Source organism: Agelaius phoeniceus, chromosome 8 (genome assembly GCF_051311805.1).
Source record: "Agelaius phoeniceus isolate bAgePho1 chromosome 8, bAgePho1.hap1, whole genome shotgun sequence".
Taxonomy (NCBI): domain Eukaryota; kingdom Metazoa; phylum Chordata; class Aves; order Passeriformes; family Icteridae; genus Agelaius; species Agelaius phoeniceus.
Window position 1 is genome coordinate 16,254,055 of NC_135272.1, and position 22,754 is coordinate 16,276,808.

General features: G+C 39.4%; 1 protein-coding gene across 1 annotated transcript in view; it reads left to right on the forward strand.

Annotated features, from left to right (window-relative positions):
• The window catches only part of NEK7 (NIMA related kinase 7), a 68,136-nt gene that overhangs the window by 11,112 nt on the left and 34,270 nt on the right, over nt 1-22,754 (forward strand). The window contains 3 exon segments of the mRNA XM_077182093.1: nt 4,460-4,600; nt 15,248-15,310; nt 15,877-15,987. Coding sequence (XP_077038208.1) covers nt 4,460-4,600; nt 15,248-15,310; nt 15,877-15,987 — 315 coding nt within the window.

The following is a 22,754-nucleotide window of genomic DNA, read 5'->3' on the forward strand; positions in this document are numbered from 1 at the left end:
AATTGTGTCCAAAATACCCTATTTATTTCAGACTGTTGGCTTTACCCACATCTTCTTACACCTCCTGACAGTGATACTGTATGAATTTCTGCCACTACATTGACAGAAATGTAATGGTTGAAACCAGGCATCAGGTTTCAACTCCACAACCTCCCTGGGCCACCTCCCTTTTGCTGTCACCCTCACAGTGAAAAAAATCTTTCCTGATGTTTGGATGAAACCTTCAGTGTTTCAGCCTGTGCCCATCACCTCTTGTCCTGTCACAGGGACTGCTGAAGGAAGCCTGACTCTGTATTTTAACATGTGTTTTTCAGGAATTTGAGCCCATTGATGAGATTCCCCCTGAATCTTCTCTTCTGTAGGCTGGATGTTGCCAGTGCTGTCAGCCTTTCCCCTGTGATCTGTGCTGCTGAGCCCTGGTTGCTTTCTCCAGTAGTCTGTGTTAGGGGTGGCCCAGAGCTGGATGCAGCACTCCAGGTGTGCTCCTGCCAGCGCTGAGCAGAGGGGAAGGATCTCCCTCCTCCTCCTCCTGGCACCACTCTCCAAATGCAGCCCAGGACATCCCTGTCCAACCTTGGAGTGCATTGCTGGCCCCTGTTTGTGTTGGTGTCCAGTGGGACCCCAGGGCTGGCCTGTGGGGCTGCTTTCCAGCAGGTCAGTGTCCAGCGTTCCTGCTGCATTTTGGGGTTATCACAGCCCATGTATGGGGCTTCCCACTTCCCTGTGGTGAATTGTGTGAGGCTTCTGGCAGCCCATTTGTGCAGCCTGCCAGGGTCCCCTGGGATGACATCACAACCCTCTGGTACATCCAGTCCTCCCAGTTTGTGTCATCAGCAAACTTTCTGAGATCACACTTGGCCCCATTATCCAGATCATTTCAGGTGATGTTGATCACTACTGGACTGAACCCACTATTGATTGCTGAGGTACACTGCTAGCTGCAGTCCTCCACCCACAGTCAGTGCTATCAGAAACTCAGTTGCTATTTGGAATGAAGTGCCTGAAAGCTCCATCAGAGTTTGTTATCTATGAAGTTAAAACACTGTATTCCCTTACATCACAAGGATGTTTTGGGAGTGCAGATAGTACTCCCAAACTGCTTACACATTATAAAAAGGTTATGGAGGAAGATAGAAAAATGTGGATTAGCAGTCTGAGGCAGTAGACTCTTAAATTCCAGAACTTTTGTGAGAGTAGAATGAGAGCATTTTAGCATCTAAATAGAGAAAAGCATTAATTTCTTGCTAGAGCTGAAAAACTGTAAACTGAAGGCAGCTTATACATCCCTTACTTTTTGGGGTATGTTTGTTTGTTTTTTGTTTGGGGTATGTTTTTTTGTTTGTTTTGGCATTTCCAAAGCTGAAGAACAGTGGTTTATTAAGTCTCTTCTTATATGGAAGCATATCTCTGCTCAGCATTGCTATTCTGCTCTGTTTCCTTGTTTGCCTGTATTCTCCTCAAAATGAGGACTCAGAGCCCTGTGCAGTATTCAGTGCACACACAGTGGACTGCAGTAGTGAAACATTTTGTCTGTTTCATTCAATTGCTTTTCCTAAAGATGTCTGACTTGCTTTTTAGTGGTAACTGACCAATCAGTTTAACTTTTCGTGGAAGTTTTTCCATGGTGTTGTGTAAATCTTTTCCCTGTGTGGTAATAGCTAATGTAAAAGCAATGATTCACAGTCTTTCGGGTGGTATCTCCCATTAAGTTTTGGATTGGTAACCTTGAGATGTTAGTATTGAGTAGCAGGGTGAAAATCTAAGGGAATCTTCTGCAAGGGTTTGCAGCCATGTTTTCAGCTGGTGTTCTGGATAAATTTGGAATCTAAAGAAATTTTATTGCAGCATTATATGCATCAAATAGACAAGTTTCCTTTGGAATTTCACTGGTAACTTCTCCAAGAAAATAACTTTTCTGCTGCTGTTTCTCATCTTGGAGCTGGCTGTTAGTCTCCTTAATGTTCTCTCTCAACTGGAGTGAGCTTAGTTTTATAGCTTAGGAATCCTCACTGAAGGAACCTGGCTTAACATTTTTAGAAATGTGTGGTGTGATTTCTTCAACAAAAAAGCCCAGTTAGGAAAAACCTGTCTGACTCCACTCTTAACTGCTTATTGGAATCTCTAAATTGTTTCAATCCAACTGTTTGTTTGGTTTTGTTTTTGAACTGAATCTGTAAGTAATTAAAAAGAAATGATCAAGTTGATTTTGAGCTTTATTTTAACAATCCAGATGAATTTTTGGCTGGATATAGTGCACTGGCATACAGCGATGGAGCAATACTGGGGAGGTTGCAGTGGGAGAGAACAAGGACCTCCTGTGAAGTCTTGCTCACTGGAGAAACTGAGGTGTGCTGTGTCCTGGGCTCACCGATATGTACACTGGGATATTTTGGTCAATAAAGTCTTAGGTGGCTTCTTCAGTGTTGTCTTAACAGATGTGAGAAACGGGCTGTCTTTTTTGTGCCTGTCTAGGTCAGTACTGAAGTTCATTGGTATTTTATGGGGCATGAAATGCTTTTGAAAATGTAAATCTCAAAGGTAATGGTAACTGAGTGCAAATAGAAAGTTTTGGAGAAAGAGTGAAGTAGAACATCTATTGAGAGCTGTGGTTACAGTGACAGCCACTGTCTGGTATATTTTTAGAAGTTAACTCTGAATGCCTTCTGCTAACTTCTGTGGCCTTCCTGTGGATGCTTTCTTTCCCTGGCAGTCCTCTGCTAAATTGTCTATCAGCTGTTTTCTGAGACTGAAACAAGTCTGAAAAGGAGTATGATGGTTTCTGTTGAGATTGTCTCTGTTTGCTTGTTGTATAAATGAGCTCTTAATGCCATGATTAATTAATTAGTATATTATGATGTTTGTCTTTCCTCTAGTAGGAATGTTTAAGCTTATCTTTCCTCTCCCCACATTTCTTCTCTCTGCAGGATTACAACTGAATGTATGGCTGAGATCTGAAATTTACAGGAGTCTGTTCAGACAGGAAAAAGAAAAACATTCTTGCAGTTTTAATACATTGTTTGGCCAGAAGTATAAAAAATAAATTTGAAAAAAGGGAGCCACTCTGGTTATTTTAATGTTGTCAGATAGATATCTCTTCCATGGAAGCTGTAATATTGTGAGTCTCAGTGATTTCCTTGGCAGTACAATGTAATGTGATCATTAGCCAAGTGTGTATAATCTGTTCTGTTATGGTCTCAGACCGAGGGAAATCTTTATCCTGCACAAGCCTATTCCCCACAAATTGCATTGTGGTGAGGAGAGACCCAGTGGTAGTTGGAGATGTGCAGCTATGTTGCTTCTCATGTCAAATCTCCACATCTAAATTGTGTGACAGGACAAGGGAGCAGATGAGACAAGCTGTCAGTCAGCCACGCTGCCCTTTGAAGAAGGGCCATGGGGGGGAAAAGGTGCCGCAAATGGGCTGTGAAGTTTACATACACTGCCCACTGTTAAACAGATTACCTCTAATGAAGTGTCTAATGCTCAGGCCATATCAGCCTAATCCTTGGTGGCAGTTCATCCCTCAACTGCCAAAAAACACGGCCCTCTGGCCCTCTCTCGCCACTCTGGCCGCCAAGCACAGGGAGGTGCCCGGTCTTAATAAAGCAAGACAGTGTGTGATCTGACATGCAAATGTAGGTCATTGCATATGTAAATGTGTGATTACAAACCTGCATGCCAAAACACATTAGTGAGACTTTGCTCTCAGCATGCGGTTGTCACACTGCCTTAGTAGTTCACGATAATATTTGTCAAGTTGCTGTGCAGAGGCTGCAACTCCCAAATCTAATGGGGAGTACACAATACTTCTTAAATATAGCCTATTTAGAGAGTCTGTATCTTGCAGCTCTGTGTAGAGAATTTAAAATCTTGAAGTGTAATTTCAGACATTTTCCCTAAAAGGCCTATAACTACCTCATTAAGCTGGGTCCTGCGCTTTGGGATGCACTGGAGCATTAATGCTGCACCACTTTTGTCAAAACGAGAGTTCTCATATTTTGATTTCTGGAGCAACAGAAGGATATATAAAAATATACTGCATAGCCACTGAAAGAGGGACATGAAAATACTGTCATAAAGCTGATGCTTTATTATGGGTTTGGGTAGGGTTTTTTTTTAATTTTTGGATGGCAGGAGCTAGGACCTAGGAACCATGGCAAATTTAAGCCTGATAGGATTTCTTCTCTTCTGTGTCTCAAACTCCTGACAAGCTGAAAATATTCTAAATACACTCAAGAATTTATAATTTTCAATTCTCACTCTACAAATGTACAGTGAATGTTTTCTTTAGAACATCTTGTGATTAGTCAGGAACAGTTTTGGTTTTAATGCATTGAAATGGAGGAATTTTAATAGTTTAAACCATATTCCTTCATATGTATCTTTACACTGGTGTGATTAGTCTTACTGAAATTTAAGTCTTAAATGCAAACTTTCTTTGCAATATCTTTGATTCTAGAAAGCCTTACGACCTGACATGGGCTACAACACCCTTGCCAATTTCCGAATAGAGAAGAAGATTGGCCGTGGGCAGTTCAGTGAAGTTTACAGAGCAACCTGCCTGCTGGATGGGGTACCTGTGGCTCTGAAGAAGGTTCAGGTAAGGATGATTTTTGTATAAATATTAAAAGGATTGGTACACTTAAATTTGAAAGGCATGTGGCATTCTGATGTGATTTTAATAAATTTTTAAATGTTTGGAGATAGTAGGGAATTAAGAACTTTGAAAATTCATACGTGACTTTATATAGTATTCCACAAACCAGTGTTTTGAAATTGAAAGTAAAGTCCAGAGTTGCTGAAAAAGAAAACACATATAAATGAGCTGTATTTCCTAACCAAAGCTTGGAATCTAGAAATAATATGAATATTTAGTGGTGTCTAATGTGAAAATATTTTATTCAAATCCATGCATTTTTTATTGAATAAACATCTGTAATCTTTCAGTTAAGTAGCCGTGCTTCAAAAGTGCATAAATCAAATAAGGTCTGTATGTAATGAAAATTGTAATAGCGAAAAGGAGGGGAGTTACTGTTTCAAGAGGCTGAAAACTACCTGAGACAAATACAAACCAAAACTGTGCTTGAATCCATTGCTCAGAGTTTCCTTCAGATTTTGGGATACAGCTCAGTTCATATGATCATCTTCATGAATAATACATCTGTGTGGGACTCTACATGGTAATTAAATGCAAGTGCACTGTGGATCTAAGTGAATTGCATTGGTCAAAAATATTTCTTGAGGAGCCTGAGTGTTTCCAAGGTTCATGATTTAGCCAGTAGTGAAACAGCAGTTGTCACAGAAGATGGAAGAGCAGCGGGCTAATTAAGTTACTGTGGCCAAGAAACATTAAGCCCAGCACTTGTTAATTTTAACATAAGAAATGGACTAATTTTGTTCAGATACTTTGTCTTAGCAACTAGCAATTTTTAAAATGTTTAAATCAAAAGCAGCAGTTGAAATGGAAACAGCTTTTCAGACTGAAACATTTCTACTGTCACACAGGCAAAAGCCAGCTTGAGCTATGCCTCTCTCCAGTCTCATTTCCAGTCTCTATTTTTGTTTGGAGCTACTCAGAGATGTTAGTTTTAAGACCATTACCCTCTGGATTTACTATGAAAGTTCTCTGACAACGTGTTTAATTTTGAAATCAGAACTTAAACTGGCATTTCACTTTTGATCTTGAGATAAGTTTAGTATAATACTTGAAGAAGTACTGCCATCAGATCTGAAAGGGTATTTTTACCTTTATAGACTGCAAGACAATATGTGTAATATTCTGTAGATTGTTTTCTAGAGTTTCTGCATTTTAATAGTTTTGGTTTTGCTGAGTTAAATGCATGCACTGTAAATTTCTCTGTCATATCTTGACTTGCTGTTCGCTTTCTGTGATTTCCTGTGTGCTGCAGCACCAGGAGGCAGGGCTAGTCCTGGCAGTCATAAAAAAGGAGACTTGGTTCCCCCTTCTGGGAAAACTGCCAGATATATACTACTTCAAAAGCTGAAATATATTCTAAGAACTTTGATCAACAGTCTTAAAACATTAGGCTAATTCTTCCTTCATTTTCAGCGTGTGAGAAACCAAAAAGGTCAAATGTGACTTAAAAAGCATGTCAATTAAGGTGGATGTGGAATGCCTGGGTACTTGAAGAAAGTCATAAAAGTCCAACCATGAAATTTTTATAACAGTGCTTGCATTAAGAATAGAGGCATTTTAGCATGTGTACTCCTAGCAGCATTTCAGAAGTCAGTATGTGTAGCTGTATTCTCACAGCAGACTTCCCCATTTGATAGAAGATTTTTTGGATGTCTGAAAATGACGTCATACTGTCCTTGTGCAGGTGATGCTTTCTACAGCAGAAAAGCTTTCTTACTTAATTTTTATTTAATCCTTTAATAATTTTCTAAGAATATACTTGGTTGTTGGTAGGAAATAGTGTTAAAAATTTGTGCCTTTCCCAAATGGCTTCATTGTGACAGGGTTCCAATTGTCTTTAAGTGTCCAACGTAGGTTGTTGGTTTTCCAGTAGAAGTTATTACCTAGGGCACATCAGGAGGGGCTGTGTTCTGTGAAAAGTCACTTTCCTTGTGGAGGCTGGATGTGTGTAGGACACTGCTGTCTGAATGGAAAGTGAGACTTGCTTCACCTGGAAGGGGAGAAAATTCCTAAGCACATAATGACAGCTCAGAAGGCAGCACAGGGTGTTTGGCACAGCCATTCCAGCTTGCACAGTTGATTTCTAAAGCTGTTTTTTTTTGGACAGAAGACCATCTAAATTGTTACTGTGCTCCTGTGACCTTTCTTAAGATTGTCTAGAAATATTTTTAGTAAATATAGTCACAATACGTAATTTTGCTATAAAATTTATTTTCACAGATGTCTTTTATTGAGAAGTAATTACTTTTCAGAGGAGCTGAAAAATGGGTCTGCTCTATGATAGTGCTTCTTCCTTTTGATTCCAGTCATGTTGGATTTTATTGAAATTAAAATACTCCTTTTTTCTGATGCCTTTTAAATAGAAGCTCAGCATGGACAAAACAGGAGAAATGCTTCTTTCAGTTATGAGAGAGGGGCTTTATTCTCTCTGTTTTACACCTGTGCATGGATTTCACTCTCTGCATTAAGACAGTGTCTCTAAATGCTCTACAATGTGTTAAGTAACATAACTGAGATGTGAACTTCTACTTTCTCACTATCTGCCCATTCTCATCTCACGTTTTCTCACATCTTGCATGCCCTCCTTCCTCTCCAGTCTTGCAAGTCATGTCTGTGCCATCCCCTCCCCATTTCGTTTTCCTGGCTGGGTTAGGTGTGTACCTGTTCCCTTTAAGGGTATTTGGTAATGGTACCCCATGTGTGTCTCTGCTGTCAAGGGCTTGTGGGGCTTAGAATCTTTCAGTTATCCTCTCTTGGAGTTGCAGGATTTCAGCCTTTATTTGTTCCAAAAGGATTGCCAGTTTTGGGTTCTTACAAAGCTTTCCAACAAGAATGTTTATTTTTCATTAATAAAATTTTATTTGGCTGAAATATGTACAATATTGATAAATGTTATATTAATGTGTACAAAATGTATGTTTATGGAATAAAATGTGAGCAGAAGCAAGTAGCAGTAAGATGCTGTGGGAGAAAGGACAAGCAGATGGTGACAGAAACCACTCTTCCTGAATTTGTAGTTGCTGCTGAGTCCAGATGACAGCAAGAAGTAGTATTCTTGATTTGGTTTTTATTAGGGTATGTAGCATAGTGAGAACTGTTTCAGGTTTTTTAATAGTAACTTAACCAGCAGAATTCACAAAATGGCATATTGGGTCTTTTCTTCCTGTTGTACTCTTTGTGCTTCATCCTCCCATGTCTGATTTGTGTTTTTGTAATTAGGAAGATAATAATTATGTTCTCTCTTTTTCCAGCAAGGAGCTGTGTTTCTGAGATGCTGTTAAAATATTACCTAAATAAAAACAGAAATAAAATCATATCTTCACTACTGAACTTTTACAAATGTTTAAGCTATATTTTGAGTTAAAGAAACATCAGAAAGGGTCAGTGCTAAGTAAGCTATGACCGTAGCAGTATAAATTGAAAAGTTTCTAGGTAAGATTTTTAACAGGTGCTAAGTTTCAGATCCAAACTATGCTGCAGATGATGCCTGAGGAAGCAGCAGTGCTTCTGTTCCTGCAGCTCTGGGTAACCCCTGCAGCAGAACACCTGGGGTACAAGGCAGTGTTCTGAGCAAGGGCCACTCCAAGGGCAGAGTAAGCAATTACTGGTCACAAATTATCTTTAAATGGCAAAAGAGTGGTAAATATCTAAGTCAGTGACTGTAAGGCTGGATGAGTTCACTTTAGGAGCTATTTTTTAAGGAAACCTTAGCTACTCAAAATTTCAAGTATGTAAAGCTGCATATTTCAACAAAATTTCGGATAAATTGCACTTCTGCCTTACATTGCTCCATCTTTCTTTTTCTTTCATTCCAGAATTGGAGGCCCCATGTTAGAGATTCAGACAATGAATCCTTTTATCTAGGATGTACATTCATTATTCATTGTACATTGTCAGTGGATTGCTACTTCAGGCCTGAATTACAGTTAATTAATCTTAGAAAAGCACTTGTAATTTCACACTTTATGAAGCACTATTGTCTCAGCACAGCAGTGCTGTGGTGGCAAAATACTCTAATGCTTGTTGCTGTTCAGTATTGTATCTCTTAATATTTCTGTGCATTTGGGTCTTTATTTTGCTTGCTTCTCTGAAGGTTTATGTTACAGCAGTCATGCTTGTGATTTGGCTTGGAAATGCTTTTTGCTCTTTTTACTGTATACAGAATTTTGAACAGTACGGATGTAGGTTTATAATCTTTAAATTTATCCTTTTCGATGCTGAAAAGGAAAATCTGGAAAAGTGATGGTCCAGAGCAAGTGGAGTCGGGTAGATTCCCAACTTGGCTCTTCACTTCAGATGATGAATTTGGTTGGTAGCTGGTAATTGATCAGGTACAGTCTGGACTTAGAAGCTAGGCCTTGATGTTCTCCATCAGGTGGTTCCATGTGGTTCTAAACCTTTTTGCTATGCCTGTAGCTTTCTGGGGATGTGTATATAAGAACTTCACTCAGGAAGTTAAACTCAAGTATTGCAACTCCTCTGTTTAGTTTACACATCTGCACAGGAACAGTTCCCTCTCTGAAGCTTTTAACAGCTTAGAAAGTATTCTAAAAATACCAGTATCTCTTGACAGTACTTACAACTGACATTTCTGGAATGCTGAAAGAAAAGGCTATAATCTGTGCTCACATGAAGGTACTAGAGAAGAGATTGAGTGCAAAGTTACCAGAGATCCCTTAGTTGCATAGCACACAGAAGTGTGATAACTATCAATATATCTTTGTCCTTCTACTCTCCCTTTGTACACAGATGATTGAAGGATGAAATGAAAAACTGAGAGCTAAAAAGGTTTATGTCACTCAGTGTGCTTGCTAAGTGGGGAAAAAACTGCTAAGGGCTTTTAAAATGCTCCTTTAAATCTCTTCAGCTGTATTTGCCTAATTGTTTTCAAGAGTTTCACAGTAATTGCTAACTAAAGTAAAAAGCTTACCACTATTAGACTTTTTGATTACACTCTTTATGAAAATTGTCACATCATAAAAATATTTACTCTATTGTTTGCTGCTTATTAGTTTTTTTAAAACAATCCTAATTCATTTTTAGAAATGTTGATCTTATTATAGTCCTTGAAAATAGAAACTGGGGGGAAAGACTTAAAAGTTTAAATAAGAATAAATTACACTGTGCAGTTTGTGCTGAGTGGAATTGGTGCTGACTAGAGGAGCTTACCTCCAAACAGAATTACCCTGTGGTCCTGACCTCGTAAGTGGAGTCAAGAATTGGAATTATTGTTAATCTGATGAGTACCCTAGCAGTCTAATCTAAATACAGCAGTTTTTATTGTTAGCCAATTACAGTGATGATAACACTGGTTGTCCAATTCCTGCTGGTTTCCAGTAACCAATGTGTGGAGCATCATCAGTGACCTGAGCTCTGCTGGGAGGAAGATGCTGGTGGTGTCTTTATGTGAGACTTTTTACTGGGTGATTTCAAGCAGTCAGTTTGTGTTGATCCAAAAGCTTACTGTTCAAGCCTATGCAAAAATCCAAAGTTGTTTTAGGCTTTGGTTATATATGCTGTAATTTCCTCCAGGCCGTGCAGTTGCACAGAGCCGAACTGGATCTAAAACTGGGTTAGACACAAGTCATTTGACTGCAATGACTTAGTTGCAGTTAAGTCACTCAGCTGCAGGGCATGTGCTGCTGCAGCTAAAACCAAGCTCAGAAAATGAGTGCAGTCCCAGGGAGGGCTGGACAAAAGGTTACAGGTCCTTGGGCAGTGTGTGTCTGGGGTGGGCGAGACCTGTGGCCTGCTGATGGCCCTGGGGGTATTGTCTGTGCAGTGAAAGTTGTGTGTGTGAGAGAGAGATCTGTGCAACACCCATGCTGAGCAAAGGCTGACCTTTCAGCTGGACTTGCTGAGTCATAGGAACTGAAGGTGGAATTAATCTGCCAGCAAAGCTGTGAAGTGTTCCAGTTGTGATGAAAGTACTGCCCTCCCTGCAGTGTTACACTGATGGCCAGTGTGCAGCACACACCAACTGCCCCACCCCTGCAGTGTTACACTGATGGCCAGTGTGCAGCACACACCAACTCCCCTATCCCTGCAGTGTTACACTGATGGCAGTGTGCAGCACACACCAGCTGCCCCATGGCTGCAGTGTTACACTGATGGCCAGTGTGCAGCACACACCAGCTGCCCCATGGCTGCAGTGTTACACTGATGGCCAGTGTGCAGCACACACCAGCTGCCCCATGGCTGCAGTGTTACACTGATGGCAGTGTGCAGCACACACCAACTGCCCCATGGCTGCAGTGTTACACTGATGGCAGTGTGCAGCACCCCAGCTGCCCCATGGCTGCAGTGTTACACTGATGGCCAGTGTGCAGCACACACCAACTGCCCCATGGCTCCAGTGTTACACTGATGGTAGTGTGCAGCACACACCAACTGCCCCATGGCTGCAGTGTTACACTGATGGCAGTGTGCAGCACACACCAACTGCCCCATGGCTGCAGTGTTACACTGATGGCAGTGTGCAGCACACACCAACTGCCCCATGGCTGCAGTGTTACACTGATGGCAGTGTGCAGCACACACCAACTGCCCCATGGCTGCAGTGTTACACTGATGGCAGTGTGCAGCACACACCAACTGCCCCATGGCTGCAGTGTTACACTGATGGCAGTGTGCAGCACACACCAACTGCCCCATGGCTGCAGTGTTATACTGATGGCCAGTGTGCAGCACACACCAACTGCCCTATGGCTGCAGTGTTACACTGATGGCAGTGTGCAGCACACACCAACTGCCCCATGGCTGCAGTGTTACACTGATGGCCAGTGTGCAGCACACACCAACTGCCCCATGGCTGCAGTGTTACACTGATGGCCAGTGTGCAGCACACACCAGCTGCCCCATGGCTGCAGTGTTACACTGATGGCCAGTGTGCAGCACACACCAACTGCCCCATGGCTGCAGTGTTACACTGATGGCAGTGTGCAGCACACACCAGCTGCCCCATGGCTGCAGTGTTACACTGATGGCCAGTGTGCAGCACACCACAGGCCAAGGGCAGCCTGTCCTGCTGAGCAGCCCTCAGTGCTGCCAGGTGCCCTGTGCAGTGCTGACACAGAAAGGGTGTTCTTCAAGTCCTTCCTTGCCACTTCCATTTCTCAGGGTGAGACGTTCTTCAGTGTTGAGTCATCTGCTGGTGAAGAACACGGAGGTTTTTTCCTTGTGTTTACAGTAACCTCCTTGTGTGAGCTGACATGGCTTGTTACACTGGCATCCTCTGGTCTGAACTGCAGCAGTTTGGCAAAATAGAAGATGATCTATTCAGAGAAAAAAAATCTCTGAAAGCTTTTTGCATCTGGTGTGATTCAGAGGTTCTTCAGAGGCCATGGATTGAATGATATTTTCACCTTTTTTTAGTTGTTTATCTTTAAAATATCTTGGTGGAGGAAGTTAATGTCCATGAAACTGAAGTTCTAGATTTCTGGGAAATGCTATTTATAGTCTTTTGAGGTTAGATCTGGATCAAAATCTAAGCACCACAAGAATGCTAAACAGTAAATCTTAAGATCATCTGTATTTGTGGTTGTATGGATCAGATAAGACTTATTTTTACTGCCTTGCTATATTTAATTTAGGTAATTTCTGAAATACTCAGTTTAGCTGAAGCTGTGACAAATTTCCAAAGATGCTTATGAAGTGCAACTCAAGTAGAGGGAGTCATGTTTATAAAACTTAAGTCTGTCCTCTGGGGAGAGCAGCTGCTTGGTCTAGTCTATTCCATGCTGTTTAATAACAAATTAGAAGTACTGGGAATACTATCCAGAATATGCAAACAAAATTTTGTCTTTCTTTCCTGTGCCTTGATTCTGCTTTTCACAGGCCTGGGTCTAGGGTTTTATTTTTGTTGTTTTGTTATTGCTGTATGAGATGTACTGAATTATGTCCCTAGCAGAGGCTTAGCTTGTAAAAAAGCTTTTCTTGGAAGACCTGTTTGTTTAGGTGTGTAGGGGTTGTTCCTGGAATAGGTATATTAGTGTGCCACTTGGCACATTGGAACACGCATGAACAGATGCAAGCTACCCTGTTTGTCACACAATGAAGCTCATTTGGTTTGAATCTTGAAACTTTGTTTCTGGTCATTTTCCAAATCTTTCGAAGAGATAGTTTGTGTACAATTTTTAATCTGGAATTCTGTCCCCAGTTTTTATTAGGTTTTCCAGAGTGTTTGGAGTTGAATCTCTGTATCACTTATAAGGAATGATCTTATCTCACTGTTGTCTAGAACTCAGAAAAATTGAACCCTCAAGATGCTCCCTTGTACCTGTTCCCTTTTTTCCCTTGCTTCCTGGTATAGTTTCATTGGTTGTTTTTGGGAGATGCTGTATAAATGTTTCCGTTTTCTGGTCTCTCAGGTTATAAGGAAAAATATTTGATTTCATGCCTTCTCAGTATTTCCTCAGTTAATGTGCACCTGTAATATTTAGGTTTTACTAAAATGTTTCCTAGGAAAATCATTAGACTCCTTCATGACTGTACCAAACCCTAGCACTTTCATGTGTTGTTAGAATTATTAAAGAGCAAGGCTTTTTCATTCAAAGTGCAGATCTATAACAGATACAGGCTATTTCATCTCCTTTCCTAAGTTTCCAACTTGAACTCATAAGCTCTTTTTTATTTTCATTTGTGTTACTTATCTTTTAATACTTGTACCTGTAATTTCACATGTAGTACTCTTTTCTTCTACTACATGTGAAATTGCTTTATTTTTCTTTGTGTTAGCATTCCTTTCTTGTGATTTAACATGTGTTCGTTAGGTCCCCCCCAGTCTCCTGCTTGAATATCTGCTTTTAACTCTCTTTATTTCCAATCATCCTGGAATTAGTATAAAAGTAATTGTGTGGTGGCTTATTCCCTTTCTTTCTTGTTCAGTAGTTTTGTTTTCTTCTTGTCTTCTTCTTTCTTCTCTTCTACCCCTTTTCTTACTATCTGCAAGTCTGGTATTTGATTTTTAAATTTTTTTTTGCATTACTTTTTCTTTCCCTTCTTCAAAAAGTGAGTCTGGTATCCACTACAGACTCTTATTTCTGATACCAGCTCTGAGGACAGAAGATGGGATGTGTAAAGAGAAGTAGTGGTTAGTCAAGGGCACATCTGTGCTCTGTGAGGTCTGTGCTCCATACATGAGGTTTCCAGCCCTCTCCTTTCAGTTGATTAAAGGAATGACAAACTCACTGTGCAGAGTGGTGTAGAAAATGAAGGTGAGGTTCAGCAAATCATCTGCAGACTCCCTGATGTGTCTGAACTTCTTTGGGGAGAGGGAAGGAAGGTGTGGTTGGTGTGAGCAGTTAGGCAATCTGTTTGAGAGTTAGGCAGTCTGTTTGACCTCTTCATAGACATTCAGTACTGACACTGCTGTTAATCCATGTTTTGGTTTCTGGAGTTAGTGGCAAGATATTAAATAGAAGTTGTCAGCTGTTGAGCTTTTGGAGCTGAGCTTTTGGAGCTTTTGTGATCTTCACAGGACAGAATATATCTTTTCTTGGTGACTATTTAGAAACATGATATGCGTGAGCAGTTTTAACTGGAAAAGGTAATTTTGTAAGTGTTGTGATGATGAATAAAGCTGAGGGTGTCTGATTCTTCTGGATAGTTCAAATGTAATTTGCAGACCACAAAGAAGTTGGAGATTTTTGTTTTGTTAAGTCACAAAGTAATCACAAATGAGAGAGGAAGGATTCTCAGAGGAAGTAGCATTTTGGTCATTTTTGAGGGAAATAGTCAGTGTATGGAGGTGCACATTAGTGGAGTGAAAACCCAGAGATGGTGAAAAAGGGAGTGAAAACAGACATTACATTAAATATAGATGTGTAGAATTTGGACAAAGACTCTAATGGCGGGAAAAAGTACTTCAAACAAAAAGTGAAATTAGTGAAGAGTAATTCTAATTCTCCGGGCTGACTGGAGAAGGCAAAAATGAGACACATTGCAAAATAATCTGGAGTAGATATGAAGTGGGGGGAAAAATGAAGAGCAAAGATGTCTAACTGTAAAAGCCTATAAAATCAAGGTGACAGATAAGGGCTTAGAAAAAAGGGCTCTAATACAGGTAGCATAACCCAAGTCACTTCTCTTTGCTGGCTGAAGGGAAGGAAATGGGGAGAAGGAGTTGGAGGTGACAATGAAGTTCTGATCCTGAGAGTAAAATAATATGCATTTTTTAGAATTGAAATGGAAGACTGTAGCAAGACTAAGGGGTAAAAAGGTATGCTCAGTACTGAGGAATCAGTTTGTGAAAAAGGTGTGGCAGAATGGGGTAGGAGCCTGAGATTTGAAGCATGTATAAGGTGTGCTAAATTATTGTTGTGTGTTGGAACAGATATGTAGAGGTGGCGATTAAGTCATTGGAAAGCTTGTACTTAAAATGGACTTGTTCCCTATGAGGGGGCTAAAAGAATGGCCACAGCAGTAAATCAGTGCATCAGAGCATTAGAAATATTTCTTACTGTGATATTACATCTTGCCATGAAATGCATAATTCAGGTTGCTTTATGGATGCTATGAAATAATGATAATGATTACTCAATTTACTATATTTTTATCACTTAATAAAAATGTTTTATCTCTTGTGCACAGATATTTGATTTAATGGACGCCAAAGCCCGTGCTGACTGCATCAAAGAAATAGATCTTCTTAAGGTAAAAGATTTGTTTAGAAAATGTGCAACTGTCATCAAAAAATGTGGTATGTTTTTCATAGACATAATTGAGGTGTCCACTGTTTTTTGCTTAGAGTTTTTAAATGCCTCACTTTAAAGAATTTTGTGATCTTTATTACTTTAGAAATTAATATTGATAAGTAATCTGATAGAATAATGAGTAACGCTTCTAATAAAAGTTTTTGCCAAAATTAAAATATTGTGTCCTTTGTACAGTAAAATCCTGACTTCAGAAACTGATTTTGCTGTTTTCTTCAGAAATTGGCTTCACTGTTCCAGATAAGTTTAGCATGCTATTGGATATATACATTGAAGCAAAAGTCCTCTAAAACTGCAGTGTCAGTCACCATGTAGATCCTAAAATGCCATTTTGTTCTTGCAGAATATTTGTAAATGCTTCTTATCAGCATATACTTTTCTAATTTGTATCATAGTGAAATAGATTTTAGGGGTTGTTTTGTTTGCTTAAATAAGAATGTTTCTTATGTTAGTCTTAAAATGTGGTGTGCTCTACGCTAAAATGTAATTACTATTTTGCTTTCTTAGCAACTGAATCATCCAAATGTAATTAAATATTATGCCTCATTCATTGAAGACAATGAACTGAACATAGTGTTGGAATTAGCAGATGCTGGAGATCTCTCTAGAATGATAAAGGTAGGGATTATCTTTTTTTTTAAAAATGAAGAGCTTGTAATGTTCAGCTTTGACTTTTCATTCCGTGTGATCATCGCTGGGTGAAATGCAATAAAAATGTCAGGATCTGAGAAAAGTAAGGTGTTTAGCCTGATCTTTTGTTTTTTTTTTAGTGTATGCCAATATTGAGGCTTATGTAAGTATTTTTAACACTTTGCTCAGAATGTAAGTGCAGATGGGGCCATAAGTAGACTGAAGTTATATTAGTGCTGGGGAGAAGAAGAAAAAGCCTGTAAGGAAAAGCACTGTCACCATTTAGAACAATCCATTTTAATGACATTCTGGATATTTTGGCACAATTCTGTTTTGTGCTCCAGTATTCTGTTCTCAGTAATAGCAGTGAGAAAGCAGAGAACTGTGACCATACAGCAGAAGTGTCTTCTAGATCTTGAACTGCTAAAAATGTATTCCATATTTCTTTGAGATGGCATGAAGTGAGTTTACTGATATGTGGTTGTGCATTATGGGTTGTTTTCAGCTTTTTTTAAATATTTAAATGCCTGTTTAGCTAATCAGTAAAATTTATCCAAGACCCATTGTATAAAATTCTGTGTTCTGAAACTTCTGTGAAGTTTTAACTGCCTTTTTAAATTTCTTTGTCATTTGACAACTACTTCCTCTTGTTCCCTTTCCTTTTCCACTGTGTCTTGGGTATAGTATGTCCTTTCAGCATTTTTCCTTGTGTGCACACCAGCATTATTGCTGTCAACACAGCACAGCACCACTGTGGGCACAAACAATGCCAGTCCATTAGTGTTCACTCAGCAGCACCAGGCACAGAACACAGTTGGGCTGTTTTGCTTGGGACCTACGTGAATAGAGAATGTTAATTTCTTCATTAATGACTTTCATGCTGATTTTTTTTTTTGAGCTTTTGAAGAATATTCCTTTCTAAATTGATAATTGTGAGGTAGGACAGTCAAAATTTAGTTCTAAGCAGGTTGACAGCATCTGTTAATATTTATAGCCAAATGTGATATTTTTCTTCATCTCATGAATTAATAATTCTGTGGGCTTACATTTCATAAAACATAAAGGAAGGTTTGTCTTTTCTTTTGAATGTTCAGTTTTGACACAACAGTTACTAATATGAGTACTCTGTGACAGATTGCCTTATGGCATGTCTGGTCTTATGACCCACTGAAGCTTTTTCTTTTTTCCCTTGCTTTTTTTTATTATTTAATTTTAAATCCAATGTGTGGCTTTTTCAGTGCAGTTGGCCTCATTACACCTTGTTCAAGTCGGTGGGTATTTCTTACAGGCTCGATCTTGGAGGCACTTTGTGATTGTCCTCTTAACACAGGGATCATGTTTAATGTAGCAAACTTAGATTGCTGTTTGATGTTAATGACAGCCTATCAGGCTATTATTAAATATGTATGAGGTGTCACAATACACTGTCTTCATGCTGCTGGTGGAGGAAATGATTTGGTAGATTACTTTGACAATATGAGTTTAAATGTGGGGCTCGCCAGTCTTAAAAATGTATTTTAAAAATTGCCTGGAAAATGAACGATATGTAGTAGTATAGAATCTTCCTAGAAGAGTGGCTGCCTGTCACACTATTAAGGTAAATAACTATGTTGTGTTACCAAGACAATCTGCTTTGGTTTCCAGTGTTCTTCCTAGAATGTTGCTCTAAGTTGTTGGGGAATGTGGAGACACCCTCAGAACAGTGTTTAGGTACCAGGCTTGTGTGATTTGTAGAGGGGATCAAGGATGTTTCTGAAATTGTAAATGACCACAGCTTGAATGACACTAAAACCAATGTTAATGTGAGGGAAAACTGCTTAATTAGTTTACTTAGGTATTTGTTATGACATTATTGGCACATCAGAGAATACTTACAAGGCTGCCTGCCTCACAGTGCACCTTAATGAATTCTTTAGTTCTTCCCTTAATGAACGACATCCCTACTGCCCCAGCTTTCATACTGTCCCTCTTGTCACCTGCAGATAATGCTCTCTTTGTCCCCATTGAGTAGGCAACTGAGCAAAATCACTTGGTGCATTCAGATGTATTCTAATAGAATTCATAGAATCTGCTGTATGTCCAAAAAAAAGCAGCTGTGCATTGGCATTTACATATCACATAATGAAAGCAGAGGTATTTCGTGTTCTCTCTGCTTCTGTGTTTATGTATGTACATACACAGATTTAATCCACTTTACCTTCATTATTTTTTAATTGTCTCTGTCACAGGGAGATGTTTCAATATAGCCTCCATTCTCAAAAGCAGGAGAGTTCAAAATTGAGGATTTCTTACTGTACAGCTTTTAATGGCCTGTTAGGGTTCTTCAATGTGGCATATTGGCATATCAGTAAAACTGAGAGGGAAACATGAGTGAGGGGAAATGTTTGTGTTTGACTCTGTTGGTTTTGCACTGCAGTGCCTCAACACTGTGTAACCCCTCTCTGGGCATGGTGAAAGAAGGAAAAACTCTTGATTTTTCTGCCAGTGAATTAGATTGTTGGATACTATTACCTCCAAGATATCACAAGTAAATCATTATTAGCTATTGTGCTAAGTCCCAGTTGCTCATGGTCTGTTGTTTGTCTGTGGTCTCCACTGCAGAACATGTGATAGTGCATGGCTGCCAAGGTTCAGGGTAGTTCATGAGAACTGCTGTTACCTCATAATACAACCTCCTTCTGCAATACAATAATATGTAGTAAGGCAAGTTTGAGGCTTGGTCCCTTTTCTTGTTAGTCATGGTTCTCCTCTGCCACAAACAGTGACAAAGTGAAAATTTTCTGTGCGTTTTTTAGTTTGTTTTCTTGTTTTCAAGCAGCAGTTGATATATTGGATAAAGAAATTGCCACAGATAAAGAAGAATCTACTAATTGAATGAGGAAAATACATGATAATTTAGTAAAAAGAGCTAGTTCATAAAGTCTGTCCTGAAGATGTTGGAACAAGAGAACTTGAATTGTTGTGCAGAATAATTAGCATAGTATTTAAGGTTAAAAATTACTAGGCTTGCAAGAAGGGATGTTATCGAGGCACTAAAATCCTGGAGGTTTTTTAACTCAGCACTAAACTTCAAAGTCTATTTAATTTCTGCAGTTATTTTTAGGTTTTAGGCTCTTCTGGCAAATAATCTTAGTGCACTGAAAAAAATTGCAGACTTTAAACTGAATATGTCATACAGATCTTAAGGAAGTTGATCATGTTTTGGAAACAAGCATAAAAGCTTTCATCTGAAAAGTTGAAAATGTGTGTGCAGCCTTCTCAAGATAGATGGAAAAGAACTTGAATTGTACAAAATGTCACCTAGGCACTTCAGTCACTCCTCAGACAGCACTTTTTGTGTGTATTTTTTCAACTTTAAATAAAGATAAACTTACTATAATTAGCTGGGTAAAATAACAAATATTTTAAAACTTCAGTATGCAAGTCCTATTGGTATCTCCAGTTTCTATAGCTAGGACCAGTGAATTCTTTGTCCTTGAACTTATTTTTTTTATAGGATAGACCAAATGAAGGAATAGTCACTTCTTCCCAAGTAACTGATGCAGATCTAAATTGTTCCTTGCAGGAGCTGGAGCTCTGTTCAGACTTGTTTGAAATCTCATGGATTCTAATTTCAATGTTTCACTAGTGGTAGATATTTTGGGCTTCACTGTATGAAACTGCATCAGGCAGTTTCTCCTCTCCACATGGTCTGGAATGCAGCCCCTGCTTCCCATGCCAAAGTACATTAGCTCTGGAGTTTGAGACTTGTGTGCAGCCCGCTGAGGTTGGCTTACCTGGGGAGGGCTAGCTGTCCTGGGAGCCTCAGAGCCCAGAACTGCCCATCACCTCTGCAGTGAAGCTGCTTGTCTTGCTGGGAATGGAGAAGTCACTTGGTTTTTTCCCAACTGTTTTCTGATGGATTGCTGTCCTGGGAATGTGCTAGAAATGTAGAGATGCTTTGGCAGAAAGCAGGATTTTCTGATAAGTATTGCTACTCATGGTAGCTATAGTTTGACTGTTTAGTTGTAATAGCAGTAATTTTCTTTTGCTGTGATATTTGCAAGAATTTTGGGAGTATGAAGTTAGGGAAGCATCTGTGTAGTGAAGAGGTGCAGTGTCAGAATTTAGCAGGCCAGGTGTTAAATTTTACATGCCCTTCCCAGGATTCTGGGTAACCCTCAGCTATTAACTGAGGATTATTATTTGGTTATCTGTCTTTTTATTATCCAAAACATTGATCTAAAACTTGAGCAGTTGTAGGAGATAGTTGGTGTTCCTGTTTTGAAAGCTGGTGGGAAAAATGCTATTTCCTGTGTATTTTGAATGGCAGTGTTGCAGAAACTGTTTTCTGCCATGCACACACATGTCCAGCAGGACTAACTGCTTGCTGCTAGGATTGCCAAATATTTAGTTGTGTGAGAATGCTTTCAGTTTGTCAAAATATAGCAATTTCCTACTGAAATGTTGGATGCCAATGCTTCATTATAATATCTTGCAGCCTTTGAATCTGAAATATTCTAAGCCCCTTTGTGCCTTGAAACAAATGTAAAACTCGGGGGATTTTTCTTACAGAAATGGCTGTGAAAATTTACCTAGATTTCAATTCTTCTAACATATGTCCTTAACAGAAATTGCTGGAGCATAATTCCAGAAATGGAGAATTTCTGTACATGCAGAGCTGTGTGAACCTGCTGTGTCTGTTGGTGCTGACACAACCTGAGTGACTGTCAGTGCTTAGACCTGGAGTAGGGTGGGTGACTGGAGTGGCACTGCCAGAAATAGCTTTTTCTAGATGCTTTGGATGGGCTGAAGCTTTCCTGTGTCTGGAGGGTGTTTATATTCTTTCTAACAACCTGGGAAAGGGAGTAATCTGAGATGAATGTGGAGAAGAGGGAAGACAAGGCAGACTGAGGAGTAGGCTGGGACAAGGAGCTAAGTGATCCTTAGGAGCAGAGAGAGCCTCTGCCTGGGAAGGAGGAGGACAAGCACACCTGGGCTGGCTGGCAGGGTTTGGGAGAAGGCAGGGAATTTGTACCACTGGGAGGAGAGGCTGAGGAGTGTAAGAGAATGAGTGGTGTACTGGGAAATTGTGAAATGGGATTTCCAGTACTGGACATGGGGACAGGGAGGTTGGAGCAGAGCTGATGTGTTGCTGTCAGAGAATGGGACAGATGGGGCAGGGATCCCTTAGACAGACAAACTGACAGTCTGCAGGGGGAGAGCCTGATGGGTTAAGTCAGACTGGCTGGGAACAGGATGGGATTTCACTCTATTAAGGGTGCAGCTACTCTGTGTAGACATGGTTGCAGCTGTGCTGCCTTCTTTGCTTTAATAGTTGTTTACTAGGCAGGGAATTTGAAAGACAAAGGTTTTGTGATTAGTACAGTTCAAGGTTTTTCCAAAGACCATCTTTACTTGTTTTTTACCTAAGGGATACTGAATAAACCACTTTGACCACTGCTTTTTGGGGATAATTCTAATTGCTTATTCTGTACTTCTGACATTCAAGGCAAAACTCTGAGTCTTGATTAGTAGAAGTATTGAGCATTCACAGCTTCGTTCTGGGTGGAAACTGTGCTTTGAAGATGGACTGTTTCATACAGCTATATATGTTGAGAAGGAGGTGCTTAAATTGGTGCCAGAATTAATTAACACTTTTGATCTCTATTCTTGGCCCACATTCTAATCTGTAAAATGGGGATATTACTACCTCATCATTTCTAAGGCCATTTGTGAAGATATTTTATTAATTTGATATTCCAACAATGCATACTAGGAAACTGTATCCCTCCCTGAAACTTATATTTAATAATAGGTTATGAATAGTGCACAGTAAATAAAGCCTAGAGACATTTTCAAACTGCTCATTAGCTGAGTGTCATGAATGAATGAGTAAAGGGTCTTCTAACATAAAGAAAACAGAACTGAAAATTGCATGCACACACTCTCAAGGGGGAGAAATTATTGTGGCTCTAATTCTGATATTTTTCTTATACATATATTTATGTCCAAATAATTGATAAAATGGTTTTGGGAAAAGGATTTTTAAAGCAGTCTTTTGTGCACGTTTCTGTAATTTGTTTCTTTTCACGATACTGGTTTACCTTGATCCATAATTGCAGATTTTAAAACATGGAATCTGGTTCTTTTGGCTTTCAGCAGTATCCGTGTCTCTCGTGTTTTTTTTTTTTTCTTTCCATGACTGCTAGATTTAAATTAAAGAACAAAAAACCCCAGTACCACCACCCCCACGCCAAACCTCCTCATACAAAGTATTTTTATTGAGCATATGGTTATATTTTATAATATAGAACAGTTTGGCACTTTGCTGAAGTTACATCATTGATATATGTTAAAAGCTTCAAAATATTTTTTCCTCAGTGGTTTATTTTTTGCTTTCTGTATCGCCTGTACCTTAGCTTTTTTCCTTACTCATTTTTGAAAAAAAGCTTCAAAAGATAGAGTGTAGCTTGAAGAAGCCTTTAATATAATAGGATAGTGTAACACAGAGTGTGCTAATTACAGATCAAAGCTAAACTATTTTTATGTGCCTTTTCCTAAGGGAGGAACCTGGGGCTTTGAACCAGTCAGGCTAATTTTTGCCACTAACCTTTTTTAAGGCTGCTAAAAACCTTTTTTTTTTTCTTTTTTAAAATTTTTCTTACGTCCTGTAATTAAAAAATAGTTCATCCTATTCAACTTTGTGTATCTTAGTTAGCTGTGTAGCAGGTAAAAAAGCAGGGTGGGGTGTTCTGAGAGGAAGTGGCTGCTCT